The sequence below is a fragment of the Calidris pugnax genome, unplaced genomic scaffold (assembly GCF_001431845.1).
Source record: "Calidris pugnax isolate Ruff unplaced genomic scaffold, ASM143184v1 scaffold44, whole genome shotgun sequence".
Lineage (NCBI taxonomy): Eukaryota > Metazoa > Chordata > Aves > Charadriiformes > Scolopacidae > Calidris > Calidris pugnax.
Window position 1 is genome coordinate 14,996,232 of NW_015094506.1, and position 20,310 is coordinate 15,016,541.

The 20,310-nt window shown below is 36.1% G+C and overlaps 1 protein-coding gene across 1 annotated transcript in view; it reads right to left on the bottom strand.

Moving 5' to 3' along the window:
• Positions 1 to 20,310, bottom strand: part of TMTC2 (transmembrane and tetratricopeptide repeat containing 2) — a 157,296-nt gene that overhangs the window by 23,583 nt on the left and 113,403 nt on the right. Inside the window, exons 10-11 of the mRNA XM_014963310.1 lie at positions 18,591 to 18,672; positions 4,903 to 5,017 (exon numbers count right to left, since the gene is read on the bottom strand). Of these exons, the coding sequence (XP_014818796.1) occupies positions 4,903 to 5,017; positions 18,591 to 18,672 (197 nt within the window). The remainder of the gene's footprint in view (positions 1 to 4,902; positions 5,018 to 18,590; positions 18,673 to 20,310) is intronic.

Below are 20,310 nucleotides of genomic sequence, written 5' to 3' on the forward strand. Positions count from 1 at the left end.
GCAGTAAAGGGCTCTGGATCAATGTCAAACAATGAAAGGACACTACTAAAGGAAACATAATTCACATTAGATAAAATGTTGATAATAAAACAGAAAGGAAGCAAAGAGAAATTCGGAAGACAGAGTCCTTTTCATAGTTATGAGCTGCATTTCAACCTCTATCCTAAATCTTTTCATGAGGACTGACCTTGAAAACACATCTGATTCCCCCCATTAACACCTAGCATTCAATCTTACTTTAAGGAATAAAAGTGTTTCCTCTTTTCATTCTCTCATATCTCTTAACCCGAGCCTCCAGACCCACCAGTTCTCTGTATTTTGCTCCAGCTAACCGCTAGTGACACCTCACAAATGGGCCTGACAACACATCACTCAGCTCCTCCTGGCACCCAGTTAAATTCAGCTTGCATTAATTTTGAATATTTATGTTGATCACTGGAAAAAATATTTTAGCTTTATAGCTAAACAAAACCTGACTGGTTTAGATACACAAACATGTGAATGGGAAAGGGTTATTTTTAAGCTGCCTATTGCTTGGCATAAGGCGTCAAACTGTTGATTATTTTTTTGAAGTGAAATCATAGATATCAGCTCAGCTATAAAGAAGTTTTCTTCAAAGAGATTCCTATTTGAAAATACTGAATGTTGATAATTGGCACTCTTAATGGGCCTTTTTGTGTTACAACTGAATCATAATCAGATTCCATACATATAACCCTTCATCCACATTTTTTTGTTTTACAACAGTTACAAAATTTACATAGACTATATGCTTAGGCATACATACATATATATATTTAAACACATTGAGAGTAATTAAAGAATGAATAAAAACTGTTTAGGCAATAACATAGGGTAAACTTGTGCCTGTGGACTGTGCCAGCAGCTACACTGTGTTCAGTCAGTGTTCTTTGGAAAGCCAAAATACACTCATAGAAATCCACTGAAAAATGAAGACCATGTCATGTAGTATTGCTCTAATTTAGGCTTCTGTTTTCAAAATAGCCAATAAACATGCTGTAACTTCATGTAATATGAATATTTCCCACAACAACCCACTGACTTACAGAAGCATGAAAAAAACAATTATTCCTAAAAAATGTGCTTATAAGCAAAGCTTTTTATCTTCTGCTTGTTTTCATTTGGAGACAATATGTAGCTCTTTTCCTGTTTCTAATTAGTACGGCAGTGTCACCACACTGCCATTCCTCCTAAAAGTAATCATCCCCTAGATCACAGGAAACCTATCTAAGCCTATCTCATGGCAGCTCACCTCAGTATACAACTACAAAGCGAAAATTAGCACTGTTAATAAATGACTTGGTTACTGAAGTTACAGCCACCATATATGCTTCACTATATTCCATTAAAACGTATCTAGCTTTGCTGAAAGGCTTCAAACTGAGGCTATAAGCAAGAGCATAGCAATACTACGTAAGTAAAACACATGACTAGTTACTGTTTTAAGAAGAACCAGCCAAACAGCTACATGCACCCTTGAATGAAGCTGTCTGGAAAACAAATTTATTGAGAAAACAAATTTTACAGGCAAGTACTATGCAAGTTAAAAGTTACCAGACTGTTGCAAAGAAATTAATTACATTCATCCCACATCTCACCCATATTACAGATGACTTGATTCATCTGGCATTGCATTATCAGGATCCTACAGAAGTCATCAAGGCAAAAAATTAATAACTATGTTTGTGTAATTAGGAACAGAGAGGTCTGTCAATAATGCAAACAGAACTTGTTTTTTTTTTTCTTGGTTTCAGCTTTGGATTTAGTCACAAAGAGAGGAAGTAAACAGTGTTGGAATACTTGACAGAGGGAGCAGAAGTCTTTCTTGTGACTGCTAAACTGAGAACAGGCCATCTATATATACAGCTGCTATATTTGGAAACAACAATTCTGTTGCAAATTTAAGGAAAAAAATTAACACGCAGCATTCTGGTTCAAAATTTTCAAAACTTGTTAGTTTTCATTTAGGTTGCATTTTAATTTAAACATTTTGCTCAGAGAGTAAAGGGGCTAAAAATAAGGAAAATATCTTAGCACTAGAGTAGAAAAATAAAGTAGACTTGGAGGGAACAGTGTGATTGTTTTCCATCCAAAGCAGCTGTAACCCAAATTTGAAAGAATTTGCCTGAAATTCTGAAGGAAAGTCTACATATTTCTCATTCATGTGACCTCCTTGGGCTAATGGTGGACACAGGAGTACGACAGGAGGGAAAGATGATTCATTTCTAATTCAACAGTACCTCACTGGGCAGAATATTTTGTCTGAAAAAAAAATACATTAGAATTTACACAAAAATCTAAGTTAGTTATTATCTCCCAGTCATTTTGGAAATCATGCGTTATTCCATATTAATACCAATTTCTGTCTCTTAGTCCACAACACAACTTTAAAATTTATCACTTCTGTCTCACAACGGTCAATTCAAATCCATGCCCTTTGAACTTCCATAATGTATTTTCTACCTCACAGCTGTGCAGTCCACTCAAAATTCTTACCAGTCAGTTGTAATAGCTCTCTATGGTACCTGAAGAGCAGTTGGTTACCTATATTTTCATACTGTTATACTTAATAATTTCATACTACCATACTTAATAATTTCAGCCTTTCATTTATGACTGTCTTTAGCATTCACAGTTTCTAGCTGTGTCACTCTATGCTCTTTGGATTACTCCCTTCTTTGCTTTGTACCTTGGTATCCGCTTTCCTCTTGCGCTCACCTCAGCTCCCAATCACTCCAAGTTTCCTGAAAATCAGCTGATTCTGAAGTCCCACAGACTCATGCTGGATTTGTAGCAGGTCTGTCCTGCTGTATGAATATACATTCCCCTTGTCCAACAGATATTATGTAAGCAATATATCGAATACATTGCTAAGTAAAGCACTGAACAAAGGCAGACAACAGAATCATAACCTTTTAGCAAAAATCAGTCAGATCATAACACATGCAGTTTTAAGCAAAATCTTGGCAGCACTGAATTTTACTTTGCCACCCTGACTCTTGCAAAATCCTCCAAACCACTTTAGACTCACAGAACATATTAGGAAGGCATTATGATCTTCCACAAAGAAAGTTGAGTATTTAAGTGAAAAATTAGACTAACTGAATATCCCAAAGGAGCACAGTTGGATTCCAGCTAAACTAAACCACCAGGGCTTTATTTTGGTTTTAAGGGATTTGGTTTAGTGGGTTTTCTTTGTTTCTTTTTTTCTTTTTTTTTTTTAAGTCTTGGTTTTTGCTTACAGCTAAAATAGAGAACACAGCTTAGAATCACTGAGCTCAAAGATGGTCAAAACCTCACAAAAAGTGTCCACTCCCAAGCAGACCAAGTAGGGTAACCATGGTTGATGCACAGTACAGCAGCATAGCTCTTACTGAGACTGAAAAGTACTCATATCCTGATGTAAAGACATGTGCCTTCAATACCTGAGATGCTTCACTCAATGCTCACAGAGAAAGTAAAAGATCTATTAAACCTATGTCACCACATTTTAAAATACGCACCAAAAAAAATCACACCATTAAGCCATCTTCCACGACACACTCACTGAAATCAGTCTGACACACTCTGTAGTCTTCTGGATCCAGCTTTCATGCCTAACTTGCCATGCTTCTGTCTGTGAATTTCTGTCATTAATCTAAACGTTTCAAATTACTGAATTCTGTCTCAAGAGATATCATTCAGAAAATAATGAGGAGGAAGGGAAGGATCTTTAAAATAGTTCATAAACCTGTGGCAGGTCAAACTATTGCTTATCAGTGAACCCTTTATCTTGGTTTCCTTTCTAACCTACATGCAGTGAGAGTTATTTTTCAAAGGGCGTTCTGGGGCTTATTTCAAAATCCTGGTAAAAAAAGCCTTCATTTTGAAACACAGGTCACCAGGCTGAAGCTGTTTCTACCTTATTTTTAATACCATTTTCTTTTCCTTTCATTTCGTATTCTAAATGTTAGAAGAATAAACAGACACGTGTGATATCTTCATTAGAAAAACCATCTCAATTAACTGTTTTTTTGATAATTAAGTATATTTTTTATTTCCTTTTTATGCATTTTCAAAGGATAGATATAATCTGAAATGAATAAAATGAAATCAAGTATCCTCATAGCTGTTAAGCGGACAATAGACAATAATTAGATAGTTATCCTAGAAATAAGCATGGAGGATACCTATTACAGTAATGTGAGTTTAATGACACTGTTCAGGCAGAAGCTTAATGTTTCTGAATATCCAGGTCTGACAGCTTTAAAAGGAAAAAGAGAAGTTTAAAATTTTATTCTGTTCAGAGAGGAGAAGAGAATTAACTATAAGACTACATTTTAAATCACAGATTCTGATAATATCATTAAGTGCTCCTATGAATCTCAAAGGCATCATTAGCCTGGGAATATTTAGATTTCTAATTAATGTAGTGTTCCCTACTGATATAAACATAAAATTTGACATTTTCAATATTCTTTAGTTACATCCAGATCAGAAATATGGTTTTATTTGCAGTTGCTATACATCCTAAATTTTAAACAATCAGGTGAAAGGAAATCCTGCAGAAGGTTCTTCATAAAAGAAACACTTGTTCTTGTACACAAGGAAAAATTATTACCTGCTTGTGAACAACAAAAGTTTTAAAGGTAAGAAATTATGAGATAATGCATAGAAAATTAGAAATAGAAAGTTCTAAATCCTGCAATAGTTTCACTCCAACTCTTTTTATCTTATTAGCAATACTGAATTGTTCAAAAGAGTTGCTAGGCTTTAAAAAGAACCCTGTGCAAAGGCTATAAAGACATTTTTCCTCCAAAAGAAGGGAATGAAAATCAAATAAGGCAGACATAAAAGCATTAACCTGAGCATATGGGTTGCATTGAATGTAAAAGCACTAACCTGAGCATATGGGCTGCATTGAATACAACATCAAATTCTGTATTATCAAGTTCAGCTGCTTTTTTTGCCATCTCAGCTGCTTCTATCAGGCGAGATTCTTCTAGGAGGAACTGACCTGCAATGGAGTGCATGAACATAAGCCCACAGAAAACAACTGATGGATAAGACTTCAGACAGTGTAGTCAGAAAAAAGGAATTACAACACCACCAAAAAAATAATTAGATGTCTCAGATTCAATTTGTCAATCTGCTCTGTATTTTAATATCTTTAAATTATAATTATAGAAAAAAATGCAATAAATATGACAGGTAATAACTGTAGTATTTGCAGAACGTATTTATGAATAGTGAGAATGATACAGTAACACTCAGCCAACAAGAAACAATACTCCTAATCCCATAGAAGCCTTCCATTTAAGAACTTACCCTTCTGCCTAAACACTGATCCTCACGTCCTCAGAACAAAATGAAATAAACTAAAATAGCATGTGCAAATGAAATATATTTCCATTTAAAAGCATATCTCAAAATCAAATTAAAAATATATGTAATTATATGTATGCAAACATATTTCTTCAGCTTTAGAATTATAAATTATACTTTGCTTTAAAATCATTATATATACATATGCCTTGAAGAACTGGTATTTTATCATATATTTCAGTATCACTAAAAGGATGACAATGGGTAGCTTTTTATAAGTTTCCTACGTTATCCTTACATTTCACTTTAAAAAATAGAAGATGGCTAATATCAGGTGACTGAATTTTCACAAATTACATTATTGCAAACATTATGCCAAGTAAAAACTGACAAGAATGAATAATTTAGCATTAACCAAATTTTAAAGTACAGTAGTTTCAAAACGAAGCACATAGTAACTAATAGAACTCTATAAAACCAAGTGTCCCTTTGAAGAAGAGGGAAAAAAAAACACTTTGGAAGGTACTCAAACCACCTTATTTCTGCTCCTTTTAATGATTTTTTCACACTTAATTTGTAAAATGTGTTATTTTTGGATCAAGGACTTTTCAAATGGTTTCAGCCGTCTAGACTCCATGTTGATGTAACTTTGTACTTGCAAAAGCTATCTTAAAGTAAGGCGATTATACATTCCAGCATCCCATCCTTCCTTTTTTGTCTTCATTTGTAAATTAAGATCACTCAAACAAAAGTCCACCAAGCCATCACTGGCCACAAGCCTCTCCAGGAACAAATTATTTCCTCTTATGGCATGGGATTTTCTTTTTTTCTTGCCTCCTCTCCTCATACATTCCCTGTTACTGAAATGCTTACTATACGCCCATGCAGAAAATCCACTTAACCAGAGCTAGCAAGGTCTGTAGGGGCATAGTGAATCTAGTGATGCTTTGGTGCAATGAACACATTTGCAGAAGGATTTCTCTCAATACAGAAAGTGATGAAAGACAGCTTTTCTAGCTCTTTCCTCTCTGTGTGTATACATTTCAACTTAGATATTATTTACTCAGACATCTGAGTTATTCACATCTGCAAAAAAGTCCTGGAAAAACATTCAGGTGCCTTTCCACATTCATAGCATAAGATTTGCTTGCTTTAGTTACATCCACACTCTAATATGTGCCGTCCTTTCACACATTAAGTTGCTTTGTGTTGTTTCCAGAAACAGGTGATTTCCAAAAAGGCTTTCTCATACAGAACAATAAGTAAATAAATAAATAGAAAAACACAGAAAGAAAACATATGAGAACAGTTTGGATGATAAGAAATTGATTTGTCTTCAGATTTAGAAACCATTGTTTGAGCCATTAATGGAAGCCTCTTATGAAGGGAAAAAAAAATATTAATAAATGTTGATGAAAGCTGTCAAAAAATCCCCAAACCAAACAACCCCAAACAAAAGTTTGCTTGGTTTTGCTCTGTTTTGTTTTGTTTTTTCCTCTTTTCAGTACCGCATCAGGGTATACCTTATACATAGGACAAACTCATATGAATCTGAAAATTCTCAGGCAAGTAAATCTACCAACTACAATACACAGTTCATATCTCTTTATTTGTGTTGAATTCCTACTTTCTTTCAAGAGAAATCTTTGGAACAAACTTCACCAAATAGCATTCCAACTCTCTTCCAACAAATGAACTAAAACAGCATCCCTAAACTTTAGGTCCACGCTAAAGCAAACCAGCCTTAAACTGTTAACATTAAGGTTTTTTTGTTAATGAAAGCACTGAATTAGCAGAATGAGACACTAGAAGTACTACTGATACGTCCAGCCATAGGGAAGAAAGAGGAGATGATAACCATTTAGATTTTAAGACACAGTGAACATTCAAGATCAGTCTCAAAAAATTATATACCTAATTTAGGAAAAATATTTTGCAGCCTAGAATTTAAAAATAATGTCAACTTGTCATTAAGCTAGTTGGTTCCATAAGGAGAAAAAACCTCTCATTATTGTAGTCTTCAATAAAAATAGCTTAAGGTATTTTAGAGACAGATCGTTAGAAACAAACTGCTAGATTTCTGTATTAAATATTTAACACTGCTCAACAGAGATGTTACCATATATATATTTATAACTACCCCTAATGTAATAAAATGTAACTGATACATTATACTTGATGTGACAAAATCAACAGATTTCTTGACTTTAGATTCATTCTATTAAACAGTAAAATACTTGCACTTCATCCTTGTAATTCCTAAAAATATAACATTATTGGAAACCATTTCAAGTCAATACTAATGGTTTACCGTTGCTCTTAAGAAACACATTAGGTTAATTCTTAGGTCTTTAAGAGGTCTATAAAATCAACATATACTGAAGATATTATGAAATTACTATATGCTTTATATTTCTACAAAAAGTATAACTTAGAACATTATATATATTTACTGAAAAACAAGTGTGCTGATAGATACTTTAGTTAAAAGCTTGTTTTTATTAATTGTTTTTCTAGGACTTTGGCTGCATACATTCCATTAATCTACGTGGACACATCAAAATTGTCAGCCACAACACTAAACTAATGTTTTAAATTAAAACCAGAATTTGCTCTCCATTTCCTACTAGGTCTCTAACAAGTGTCTTGATAATAGGATTATTAATTTATTTAACATATTAAAGGATTATCTTTATTACAGCATTATTGAAGTTAACTAAAAACAATTGAAAGTACTGTGTGACACCAGCCAAGTACAAGTAAAACTTTAATTTCTCCAGAAACAAAAATTCTAGGACTGCGTATTACCAGAAACAAGTCCCATCCCTTTACTAGAGGTGGTAATAACAGCGACAAGAACTCATGTTGAGTGGGTAGGTAGCAGATGGTACAGCATCCTCCTGAAACCATTGTAGCATCCTTTACACCCAAACCCTTACAGGATACTCACTGCAAACGAGAGAGGGGAACACCGCACAACTGCCTTACTCGCTGCCTGAGTAGAGGTGATTCAATCAGAGGCTGCTGATTAAGCATTTCCTTAATTGGATAGGCTATAAATATAATTTACTGCTATTTACCTAATCCAGTGGAAAAGTCAATACCTGAGTGTTCAGGTGTGTGGTGGGTTGTCCCCTGCCAGCATCCAAGCACTCGCGCAGCTGCTCTCTTCTCTCCCAGCCCCAACCCATCAGGGTTAGGGGAGAAAACGGGAAGAACAAAAGCAAGAAAACTTGTGGGTCACAATAAAGAGTTTAAAAGATGAAGAAAAGACAACAAAAAACCCGAAAAAAAACCCCAGTGAACGGAAGGAAATTGCTCACCACTTCTCACACGCAGACTGATGCTCAGCCAGTCTCCAAACAAAGGTCACCTCAGAAGTCAAAACTCTCTTCTTCCTCTACCCCAGTTTTTATTGCTGAACATGATGTTATATGATATAGTATAACCCTTTGGCCAGCTTGGGTCAGCTGTCCAAACTGTGTCCCCTCCCAATCACCTGCCCATCACCAGCCTACTCGCTGAGGGGACAGAGTGGGAAAAAGAGAAAGCCTTGACACTGTTCAGCGACTGTTCAGCAACAGCCAAAACACTGCTGTGTTATCCAAGGCTGTTTCAGCCACAAATCCAAAACACAGCATCATCCAGGCTGTTATGGAAGTTAACTCTATCCCAGCCAGACACAGTACAAGGTGGAAACTTTCAGTTGAGACTTGATTTGCCAAGTTCTCCTGAAAGGCAGACTAATTTTATTCACACATCTAAATTTAATTTAAAGCACCTAAGTAGAGATATCCCATTTTGAAAACATTAGCTGCCATTCCTTTTAATATGATGTACTAAATTCATACAAGAATGAACTGGATTGGCAGTTAACTGCTGCACTTTCTTTATTAAAAAGCAGACTTCTGAACTTTTCCTGTCAAAGCCATAAAGATGTGTTTCCCCAGAGAAAAGCACTAGCAGGGCAGAATATTGGCAAGGTGTTGAAGGTGGATCGGAAGGTCTGACCTACAAGCACTTGGAACCAGGAACCACTTGTGTGGGTCTAAATTTACAGGCAGGATTTTCTCCTCTGACAGGTAGCTGGCAAACTGCATGATTTACGAGACATTGCCCAATATCACATACAGAGCTTTTTCATTGTAGGTGTCACAACTCCAACTCTTGCCAACTACGTAAATTATGATAGCCTGATTGGGTTTTGGAATCAGAATGCGCTTTCAGGAAAACAGCTTTCTAGAAGCTCTGAATCCCAGATTTTTCTTATTTAAGGAAAGCATAAGGAAAGCAAGGAAAGTTCTCATTGTAATTCTTCTAGATCAGGAGTGGGAAACCCACAGTCCAGGTTCAGGTGTTATCTTCAACAAAACTGTTCTGTGCCTGGAACGTCGTACTTTTTTAAACAGATGTTTCCACCTTTCTTCATAGACAGCACAAAGCTGAGTGTAAATGTGCAGCCAAGAGTTCTTAAAGACCTTTGACAGCAGAGAACTGATTCAATATTTGACTATTGTCTTCATAATTTTTCCCTAAATGAAGATATCTAAGCATCAGAAAGAGCATAAAAGCTGAAGAATTCTGTACCTTCAGCCTTGTTAAAACTTACTTTTTCTTGCAAATTGCCAACAGTATTTTTGAGTCTACATTTGCCCACAAAGTTTTGAGGAAACATATATAATCTACTGAGAAATTAGATAAAAGTATACAGGTAATTTAAACAACAACAAAAAAAATCCAGTTCCTAGGACTTGAAAAAAACCCAATTTATTTTCATATTCTGTCAAATTTTTAACAATTATCCCTCACATCCATAGCGCAGAGCTCACTATCCTGTATACTTGTTTCTCTAAAATGCTGATGAACGTTTGTAAAGCATTTTTTTAAGACATGCACCAACACCAGTTTAAAAGCCATACATCTGAACTGGTAGTTCTGCTGCTTTATTGTACTATGAAAGGTATTAATTGGTTGGGATATGCCTGTGTGTAACAATCTTTTAAGTCCAGAACACAAAGGCATTAGTGCCTTCCTCTAGAATGGGCTCAACACACTCCCCACAGGCACTATGAGCCTTTATTTTACTACATAAAAGTGCAAGTTGCACCAATCTTTCTTTAATTGAAATGTTCTCTCTCTTGCTTGCTGGTAAGCATTCAAAGGTACTTTGTACCAGAACAGAGCAGGTTTCTGAAACCTGCTCATCTTGCTACTGCTGCTTTTAAAAAGAACCACTTTGAATGTTCTCAGAATGCTATTGGTTCTGCACTTACTCAAACTTCAATGACTTACACTCATATCCTGATATCTTTAGTAATCCAAGAAAAACCATTACCATTTGCTGCTTTAACTATACATTTATCACCAAGTCTTCTGCATCTTATCCTCTTCAAAAGTTTTCTCCTTCCATGGCAGCAACTTAAACAGCTATATTAACATGGAAAGACCATAGTCTCAACTGTCACATCTGTTTACAATAAACTTCACTAGAGGTTCTTTCAGCACATTACACATAAGGATTTGAAGCTTTTCAAGTTTCAACAGAAATTAAAACAGGGATTGGGTTCTGACCCAATGCATTGTGTCTGTCTCTGAAGTACACAGCAAGGCTACAAGATCATGCCTTGAGAACTGAACTACATTCTTACTGACTTGAGCAGAACCACCACTGAAGTCACCATCAGCTTCAACTCTGCTGTGGCAAAGGAGAGCAAAAAAAGCAGATGCAACCAGAGATTTTTGAATGGCAAATTTCAATAGCATTCTATGGAAGAAATTAAAGGAGAGACCTTGTCTCTGAGTTGATTTCCAAAACTTTTCAGGTGATGAATCAATGTTGCAAGACGTCAAGTCAACAGACATGACCTAATGCAACTGTTTCCTTTAAGAGTTTCAAAACAGATTCATTGGCTGTGAATGAGCAGTTCCCAGAGCAAAGGAATGTTTGCTTAAAGATCCTGCTCTCCAGGCCTGTTAAGACAATTTCTTGCTGAATGTGTAGGATGTGACAGGCGAAGCAAAGAGAACTTACACCAGGATCACCTAGATGGTAGTAGCATTCCAGTTTCTTTTACTGCTCCTTATATCCTAGTCTATCTTTATCTAAAGCTGTTCTCTGGCTTTCTTACTGGAAGGGCTTTTGGGGAATTAATCCCCTGAACTGGTTCACGTTGAGAAGATTATTCCATACGAATAAAATATGTAGAAAGACTATGAAAGCCAGTGGGTGCTGCAACATCAATATATGCACTGGCTTGGAAAAATCTTTCTATTAGCTATTTTCTTTGTCTGAAAAACTTACCTGTTGCAGCTGTGCTAAATATACCATTGGATGTCATCCAGAGCACAACCAGAGATAAGAGAGAAGAAATTAAATTGCAAGCCTTTGGGAATTGATGGCTGAACTTGTGACCACATCTGGATCACTGGAAGCTCTCAGTAAAGCATAAGATTAATGATGAAAACATGTAACACAGAGGATCTCATGTTTTATAAACACTAAGCAAGATTCTTGATCCTATGTCATTCCCCAGATGCCTGGTGATGTATAAGATTTGCAAAACCAAAATTTGGATGGGAAAGATCCAGTGTCACTTTTGTAGCATCTCCATGCTCTCTCTTCAGAAATCGTCATAATGAGATGGCACTTATAGGTCAAAACATATGATCATTAACAAAGAAATCTCCAGGGCTGTTTGTGCCACGGGTTTTTTCAGTTCCTGCAGAAACCCTATATTTTGGCCATATAAAAGAACATAGTCACATTTATAGCACTGTCTCTGTTCTGCAATTTCTATACCACATCTCTCGAGCTGTCTAGTATATTGTTCTGAGAAGCAGAGTCAACCATCTACTTGGGATGTGAGAATGATTAAGATTTATGGGTAAACTCAAGGAAGAGTCAGAAACATGGAAACTCTATAGTGTTTAGGGTCGGTGACCTAGCTTGTTTGGAAATACTCCACTGCATTCCACTTAAGTGATTGGTTCTAAAGGGAGTTTGGGATAAATAGTTATTATAGTGGTTTGTAATAATCTTTTATTGTTGTGTGATATCAACAGCCTAGAGAGCAACAAAAAGGACTTGACAATTTATGTACATATGCCTTTGTACACTCGTTATTCACAGCTGCCAAGAAAACTTCAAAGACGATTTCAAATTGTTATATTCTTGTGAATAGCTCAGTTTCTGGTATATTGTTGTTTGGAAGTAAGAAATGGTGTCTGAGTTAGTAGTAGCTGAAGATTTTCTTAAATCAGAATTATCAGAGAGAGTTCTGGGAGCAGAAAGGTCGGAATCTTAATGAAGTCTTTCTGTGAGCCAGTTACGTCTCTCTTCCTGTTTTGGGTCTAGGAATCCTGTCTTCCTGGAATCACATTCATTGGTATTGTAAGAGGAGCTACAAGCTATAGTCCAAGTTCAGAATCCCAATTTGATGGCACTGTATGCCCAAGCCAGAAAGACCCTTTCTCCAAAGAGTGTGTATGTTCTAGGAACATGTGTTATTTGAGTATCATAAACTTGTTTTATAGGCTCTGTACAAAATCATTATATTTTTAATGTTAGGATTTTAAAAAAAAAAAAAAATAAAAAACCCTTTCATTTGCTGAAAGATTCATGAGTGCATATTGGGAAAGCTGGCAAACTGACTTAGCGATGGACATATTACATCTGTGTGGCTTTGACCCCATCTCATCAAGGAATTTAATTTCTCAATACACAATCACCATGTAGCATAAAGCAGATCCTTGCAGCCTATTTTGTCATTCAGCATATACTTCATTTAGCTAACCTTCAAATTGTTATATTCTTGTGAATAGCTCAGTTCCAATCAGTTTTCAGGCTGGGGCCTAGGAGTGGTAAAGCAGTCATCTTTGGAGGCAAGACAGATACAAATTGCTCACAGACCCAGATGAAAATTTATGCATCAAAAAGGGCAAAAAATTCTGTGCTGAAACAATGATTAGAAAGACTTTAAGGTGAAAGTGAAAAAAATAAAACTAGGAGTTAACAGGTTAAACTTGTGTAAAAACCCCCCAGATAATATGAGAAAATATATAAAAACAACTCTTAAATTATCAGAAAATTCAGAAGCAAAAGATAATATAAAAGAAAAGTTAGAATGTTTGGGAACATGTTAATCTGTTCTTCCTTCAATAAGAGTATAGCTAATATGCTTCAGTTTTAAATAATCTGACAGCATATTTTTCATTTTGTTTAATATCTGTAACTGGGAATGCACTGAAAAAGGCAGATGATCAATGTGAATTGCCTAATTATGTGAATACATAATTAATCTAATGAGAATAATCCATTTTTATAATGAAAAAGGAATCATTAAACAATTTAGAGTTATTAGAGACAATGCATTATTCAAAGGAAACTACTTTACAAGGAGGTCTCAGTGGTGATTAATAAAACAGATTTAATTTGAACATCCTGTTAGGTTCTAGACTTCCCCGTTCTAATTAAGCTATTACAAATGTAAGGGAGGAGGGACCTCTGTACACACATTCATCTTGAAACCTCACTCCTTTCTCTCTCTTTCCTTCTTCCCCGCTCCACTTTCACTATGTTGGAGAGAGGCCACCGTACACATTTTAAGAGGCATGGTAGCAAAACTTATTTTTAGCAAATAAGTAAAATGAAAACTGCTTTAGTGGTGGATGGAGTGGGGGTTTTTTGTTTTTGTTTTTAAACAGCAAATTATAAAGGAAATAAGACAATTTTGGAGGAAAAATGTTTGCACAACTTAAATTTCACTGTAGCTTTTTGTTTGCTTGTTTAAGTGAAAGCTCATACAGAGACCTTTCAACAACTTCAAACTCCTCAAGAACACAGCGATCTACTACCTATCTCAGTGAAAAGATACTGAAAAATTTGTCTTTGTTTCGTTTCAAACAGACAAGAACTTAAGTATTTCACTGTTTGAACTCATGTCATCTCTCTGAATTGACAGATTTTACACAGAGTATTTCTTCAATTTCTCCTGCTTAGTGCAGACAGAAATGGTATTCTGTATTTCCTTTGTGGCTGGTCAATACTGTATCAAAAACTAAATAAGCTCTGGGCCACAATGTCATGGTCTGACCTGGCTGAAAATTTCTGTTTGGTACACTTTTTATACTGACTCTTTAAACGCCAACATGTTCTTAAAATATTTATATGAAAATTTCTTTGGAATCTGTTAGTTCATAGGTATCTCTCTGTGGTTTCTTAGACTGATACTTGGATTCATCCCACCTGTCCATAAGCATTTAATCGAGGCATCTAGATAGAAAGAGTCTCCTCTGTCGTCAGTGGCGACCATTTCAATTATGTCATCTGTTGATGACAGAAGCCACCGACATCCTGCATGATCCGAAATGGCACACAAGTCAAATGTTTGAGAGCCAATATTCTGAGTAGATATGGGTAAGATATTTCAAAGAAAACCTTTCCAGAGAAAATGAAGATGGAAATTAAAAAACAAATAAGCATTTATTAAGTTTAACTTGGTTTAGTCAAAACTGTTCATTTTAAGTCTTCTTTAAAGAATATGTATTAAAAATATCCAATTAAACTCCTCAAACTTTATAGAAGCACTCAAATCTAGTATCTGAAATAATTTCCTGCAGTGTTCTAGTTAAAAAAACCTATAGGTTGTGCCAAGAATAATATTTTCATTGCCAGAGAATTAAAAAAGGAATAATTGTACTGGTGCTTCTGCACTCTTTCCTCTTCCATTTTTTCTTCTTCCTGATTCAGACACATTTTCTCTTTCATCTGTTAGTTGTTTCTTGTACTGTACTGTGTACCATAGTAGCTTGTATCAGATCACTCATCAAGACTCACGTATTTGCAAGACAACAGTTATGCACAAAGTTCAGACAACTGGCATATGAAAAAGGAAAAGAGTAGGAAAGGGGAAAAGAAGGGGAAACGGGGAAAAGAAGGGGAAAATGTGGACAGGTGAGCAGCTACCCGCATTTCAGCCCAAGAGGGGACTGCCACCCTCTCTGGTCACTAGAGTAAAAGCCATTTCCCATTATGTCCAATGAAGCAACATCATGTCTGCAGTGTGCAGGTATTTATCTCTCTTCAGCTTTTCCACTAGTTCTCCCTTCAGACATCTCCAAGCATAATGAGTTTGAGAAACACTGATTTAAACCTGAATTCAGTGAACTCCAAAGCCAGCAAATTACATATACAAAACTATTTATAACACTAGCTCCATCAGAGAAATGTGCTGTGGTGGTATTATCCCAAGAACCAACAGTGAAACTGTTCACCTCTCTCCAAATTTTCATGTGATCAAATAAGCTGATTCCAGTACCATGTCACATCTAAGAATAGCTTTTTTTTGCTTAAGGCCTGAATTAAAGCACATTGTAATATAAACATCTCTTAAAAGATGCAGAATATCGACAATTTTTCCTGACAGCTCCAAAAGAAGTCCAAAAGGTTAGAAGTCAAGAAAAACATCTGCACATCCTGGGAGCACAAATTATAAGTGTGTGCATGCATGTGCACTTGGAAGAAGATGTTCTGTCCATTTATTCCTGCTACTCCATCAACACCCTGTTTTGTCCCTACTGACCACTCTTTTCATTTGGCGGTTCTGTGAGGTAATTGTTTTTTTAGGGTTGATGCCAACTATTTTATTCTCTGTTCCAACATCTTCATGCTGAGAAAAAAAGTAATCTCTAAGATTTACATGCAAAATATGGATGTATTTCCCCATAGTTTAACACTTCGAAATAGGATATGGGCTATACCTGTGACAAGGTGCTAAAACAAATCAATGAGATGTAGAGATAAAAAGCTTAAAGTGTTCATTAGGGATTCTTATGTAATATTTGGAATTCCCCTGGTAAAATACACTACAGATTCCTGATCAATACAAGAAATAGATGGAGGGGGAAAGGGAAAGAAAGGAGAAAGAAGAGGGGAGAGGAAGAGGGAGAGGAACAAGGATAATTTATTTCAAATTTTATGAAGTTCTGTGCCCGAAGTGGCAAGGTTTTGAGATCACCTGTACTACACATAGACACATAAGGCAAGCAGAAGTAAACCATATCCTTCTCGTAGCTACTTTGATTTAAACATAGGACAAGAGGTAACTGGCACAAACTTGAACATAGAGAGTTCCATCTAAACTTGAGCAGGAACTTCTTTAGTTTGAGAGTGGCAGAGCACTGGAACAGACTGCACAGAGAGGTGGTGGAGTCTCCATCTCTGGAGACATTCAAAACCCACCTGAATGAATTCCTGTGCAACCTGCTCTAGGTGGACCTGCTATGGCAGGGAGACTGGACCAGAAGATCTCCAGAGGTCCCTCCCAACCCCGTATCATTCTGTGATTCTGTGATAGAGTAACATCACTGAATTTGGTGAAGTGATCAGAAGTTACACAAACAAAAGAAAAGGTTTCACCTGCGTGCAGTAGAGCTCTCTGTGTGTAAAATATTCCATGATGGAGACCTAGTGACTGGTGTGCAGAACTTCCTTCTGTCCACAGTCCTTCACCATCACATTTTACTATGCTGGTGTTCCAAACACTGACTAAATCTTACCCTTCATTCCTGATCTGCAAAGCAGAATCTCACTTATGTTGCAATAATGACCTCTACACAAGGACACAGAAGACACTTCTCATACCTATGACACAACAAAGGAAAAAATTGCTAAAGATTTAGGGAATAATTTTAATCAGGAAACAATACACCATTTTGATTTTGTAGTCTGGTAATGAAGAAGTGACCACATCAGAGATGTATGATGATTTGAATAACCTTGCTTTTAGTTTATAGGGCACTTGAAAACGAGACAGAAGGAATACTGCAGGAAAAGACAGGCAAGCTGTCAAAGTAATGAGACAGACAAAGAAAAAAGTCTAGACCTGTAATAAAATATACACAATCATGACTTCAATTGGGAGGATGTATTGTTGAGACCTACCTTTGAATTTGTATGAAAAAGATTTCATAATAACTAAGGATATATTTCTTAATAACAAAAGCTGGAAGGGACTTGAGTAGGATTTCGAGAAACAATTTGCTGCAACTTTTCCTCATTATCTTGAGATATCAACTATACTTATATCCAATTGAAATAATGGAGCTTATATGCACAAATACCCCTGTCAGATTTACCTGTACAGGCATAAATAGAAGACAAGGTCACTAACTGCAATGATACCTAATGCAAAATAATGAAACACTGGGCTACATTTCTTTAAATACCATGACATGTTCTCAGTAACAATGTATGCATTGATTCTAACATACAGAATTTTACACTGCATAGGACCAAACAGAAATAAAACGTGTGAGCAATTCAGACAAAGAAATCACACAAAGTAAAAACATGGTTATTATGTGAGATTAATTTTCCCTTTTGGCTACTCATTTTCATTTTTTTTACATTTACCAGTTAGAATAAGAAGAGGAAATTAAAGCAATATACAAAGATATATGTGTACATATATATATATAGTATCCCTGTGGTTCCCTACCTTCTTCCTTAACTAAGATGAAATTTATTACTTCTTTCTATATTTTCCAATTGGGACTACATAGCTTGCATTTTTAGATTTGTCTATTATCAGCTTTAAAATACAGTAAGAATTAGTCCATAAAGTTAAGTATTTTTGGTTCCTTGGGACTAATCACATCTGGAAACACTTTTTGCACATCTAGCAAAACCAATCCAAAGTTATAAAGATACCTTCAAGTTAACTATGTGCTTTAAGGACATACATGGTTTAGTACGGCAAAGGTATAGCCAACTTGTCAAAACCTTTTGTAAGACTTATCCATTTCAAGCCATGAAGATGCTGGGAGGGAGCAGATGCTCGATTAAGGCCTGTAAGTGCTCAACAAAAAGCAGGCACTTCGATACATAGAACTCACGCACACTGAAGTATAACCGCTAGTTGCCCACCCACCAGCAGCCAGTGAAGTTAGGCCAAAGCTGTTAATAATAATATTCCAGGCCATGAAACTTTGACATATGGCAATAGTCACCTTTTTTGTTTCTCAGAGAGGCAGCAATACTGAAATTCCCCTCACAGGAGGAAAACTATGCAAAATATGAAAATCTTCACCTCTCCCTCTGCAGTGATTAACAAATTGAAATGGAGATGAAGTTATACATGGTAGATTAGTTTCTTTCCCTTTACAGAAGGTATTTTGCCAGTAGCACTTTTCAAATCCTTAATCACTCAGAGAGATTAGCAGCAAGTCTGGAATACGTGTGGAAACCCTATCTATCTTAAACGTACCATAATGCATGTAGCAGTTTCCTTTGGTAGGATCCAGCTGAATAGCCTTCACGAAGTACTTTTCTGCCTCATTCTTGCGTCCCTTAAATAAAAATAAAAGGGAGGGGAAATTATTTTAACAGTGTGTCACCATGGAGAGATCATGTGTAGGTATAATTTCCAAATTCCAGGCACTAGAGAAAAACAACTACTATTGTCACTAGACTTAACCTAAGTAAATATAAACGTTTCAATGTTACTGTAAATTTTGTGGTCAGCTACTTTGTGCTGCAGATTTCCAGACTGAGGGAGAAATGCGTCCAACATCATCAATGTCCAAGAAGTAAGGAAGTGGTAGAAATGTACTGCAAAAAATATTGTAAAGGGCTTTGGGTGAACATCAAGCTCTATGCTACTTTTCTGGATAGATATCAGGATAAGCATTACAAAGATCGAAGCTGAAATCGGAAGGGAAGACAGGAGGGAGCTCTAGTCATGCTTTTTAACAAAAAAAAAAAAAAAAAAAAACAAAAAAAACCAAACAAACAAAAAAAAGAGGCAGTGGGGAAGGGGAAAAAACATATTTTGTTTCTATGAAATCACAGAATGACAGAATATCTCAAGTTGGAAGGGACCCATAAGGATCACAGAGTCCAACTCCCTGCTCCTCGCAGGACTACCTGAAACTAATTAATAGACTAAGAGTGTTGACTAGATGCTCCTTGAACCCTTACAGGCTTAGTGCTGTGACCACTTTCCTGCAGAGTCTGTTCCAGTGACTGAGCACTCTCTCAGTGAAGAACCTTTTCCTTATGTCCTATCTGAACTTACCCTAACACAGCTTCATTACAATTCCTTCTGTCCTAAATAACCCTAGATACACAGCCAATGATAAAGAGTCAGCACAAACAAAGGTATATTAATAGAAAATATTTTGGATTTTAATGTGGAAAGTAAAAAAAAAAAAAAAAAAAAAAGAATATATTTCACATTTTAATGTAGGAAGTAAGTTTTCATCAGAAATCAATTCTGTCAACCATAAAACATAACGAAAATAGAAAAGTTAATTTTTAAAGACAACGGTCAGTGGTATGACAGAACAGAGAGAAAGAAAACCCAACGGAAATGATGGTAAAAAGGACAGACCTGTTGTAAACCACAGATTTTCTTATCACTGAAATCACCAAACCACTAAAGTTGCCTTATGGTCTACAAGTGCCAGAGCAGATCCACTAATGGTCATTACTCTTTTCGTGAAGATATTGGATTAGCCTAGTCTGATAATCAAACACAAATCACCATCAACTATTCAGTAAGACACTTGTGACCAGCTTATCCCTATCCCCATGAAATTAGTTGCTGCGGTTTGCGTTATAAAATAGAAGGCCTCCAGAATAAAGAACAGTTAACTATAACCACTGTGGAAGAAAGGCATTGTGGTCTGCACCTCTCAAGGTTGCCTTGAGTGTTATTTCACAGATATAAGCATATAGGCTTTCTCAAGTTTTGTGGTCTGGAAACAGACATTGCATACATCCTGCACTATCCCACAAGTTAACATAGGAATAATAACGAGGTCTGTTCATGATTACAGCTGCTCCAGATTCTCAGTATTTCCCTCAAGGGCCTTAGAGACAACAAAATAAAGAGAGAGAAAGAAGTTGTGCAGCACACCAAGAACTATATCAAGACCAGGTTCCATCAAAACCAACACAGAGGCCATATTTCCAAGAGATCGTCC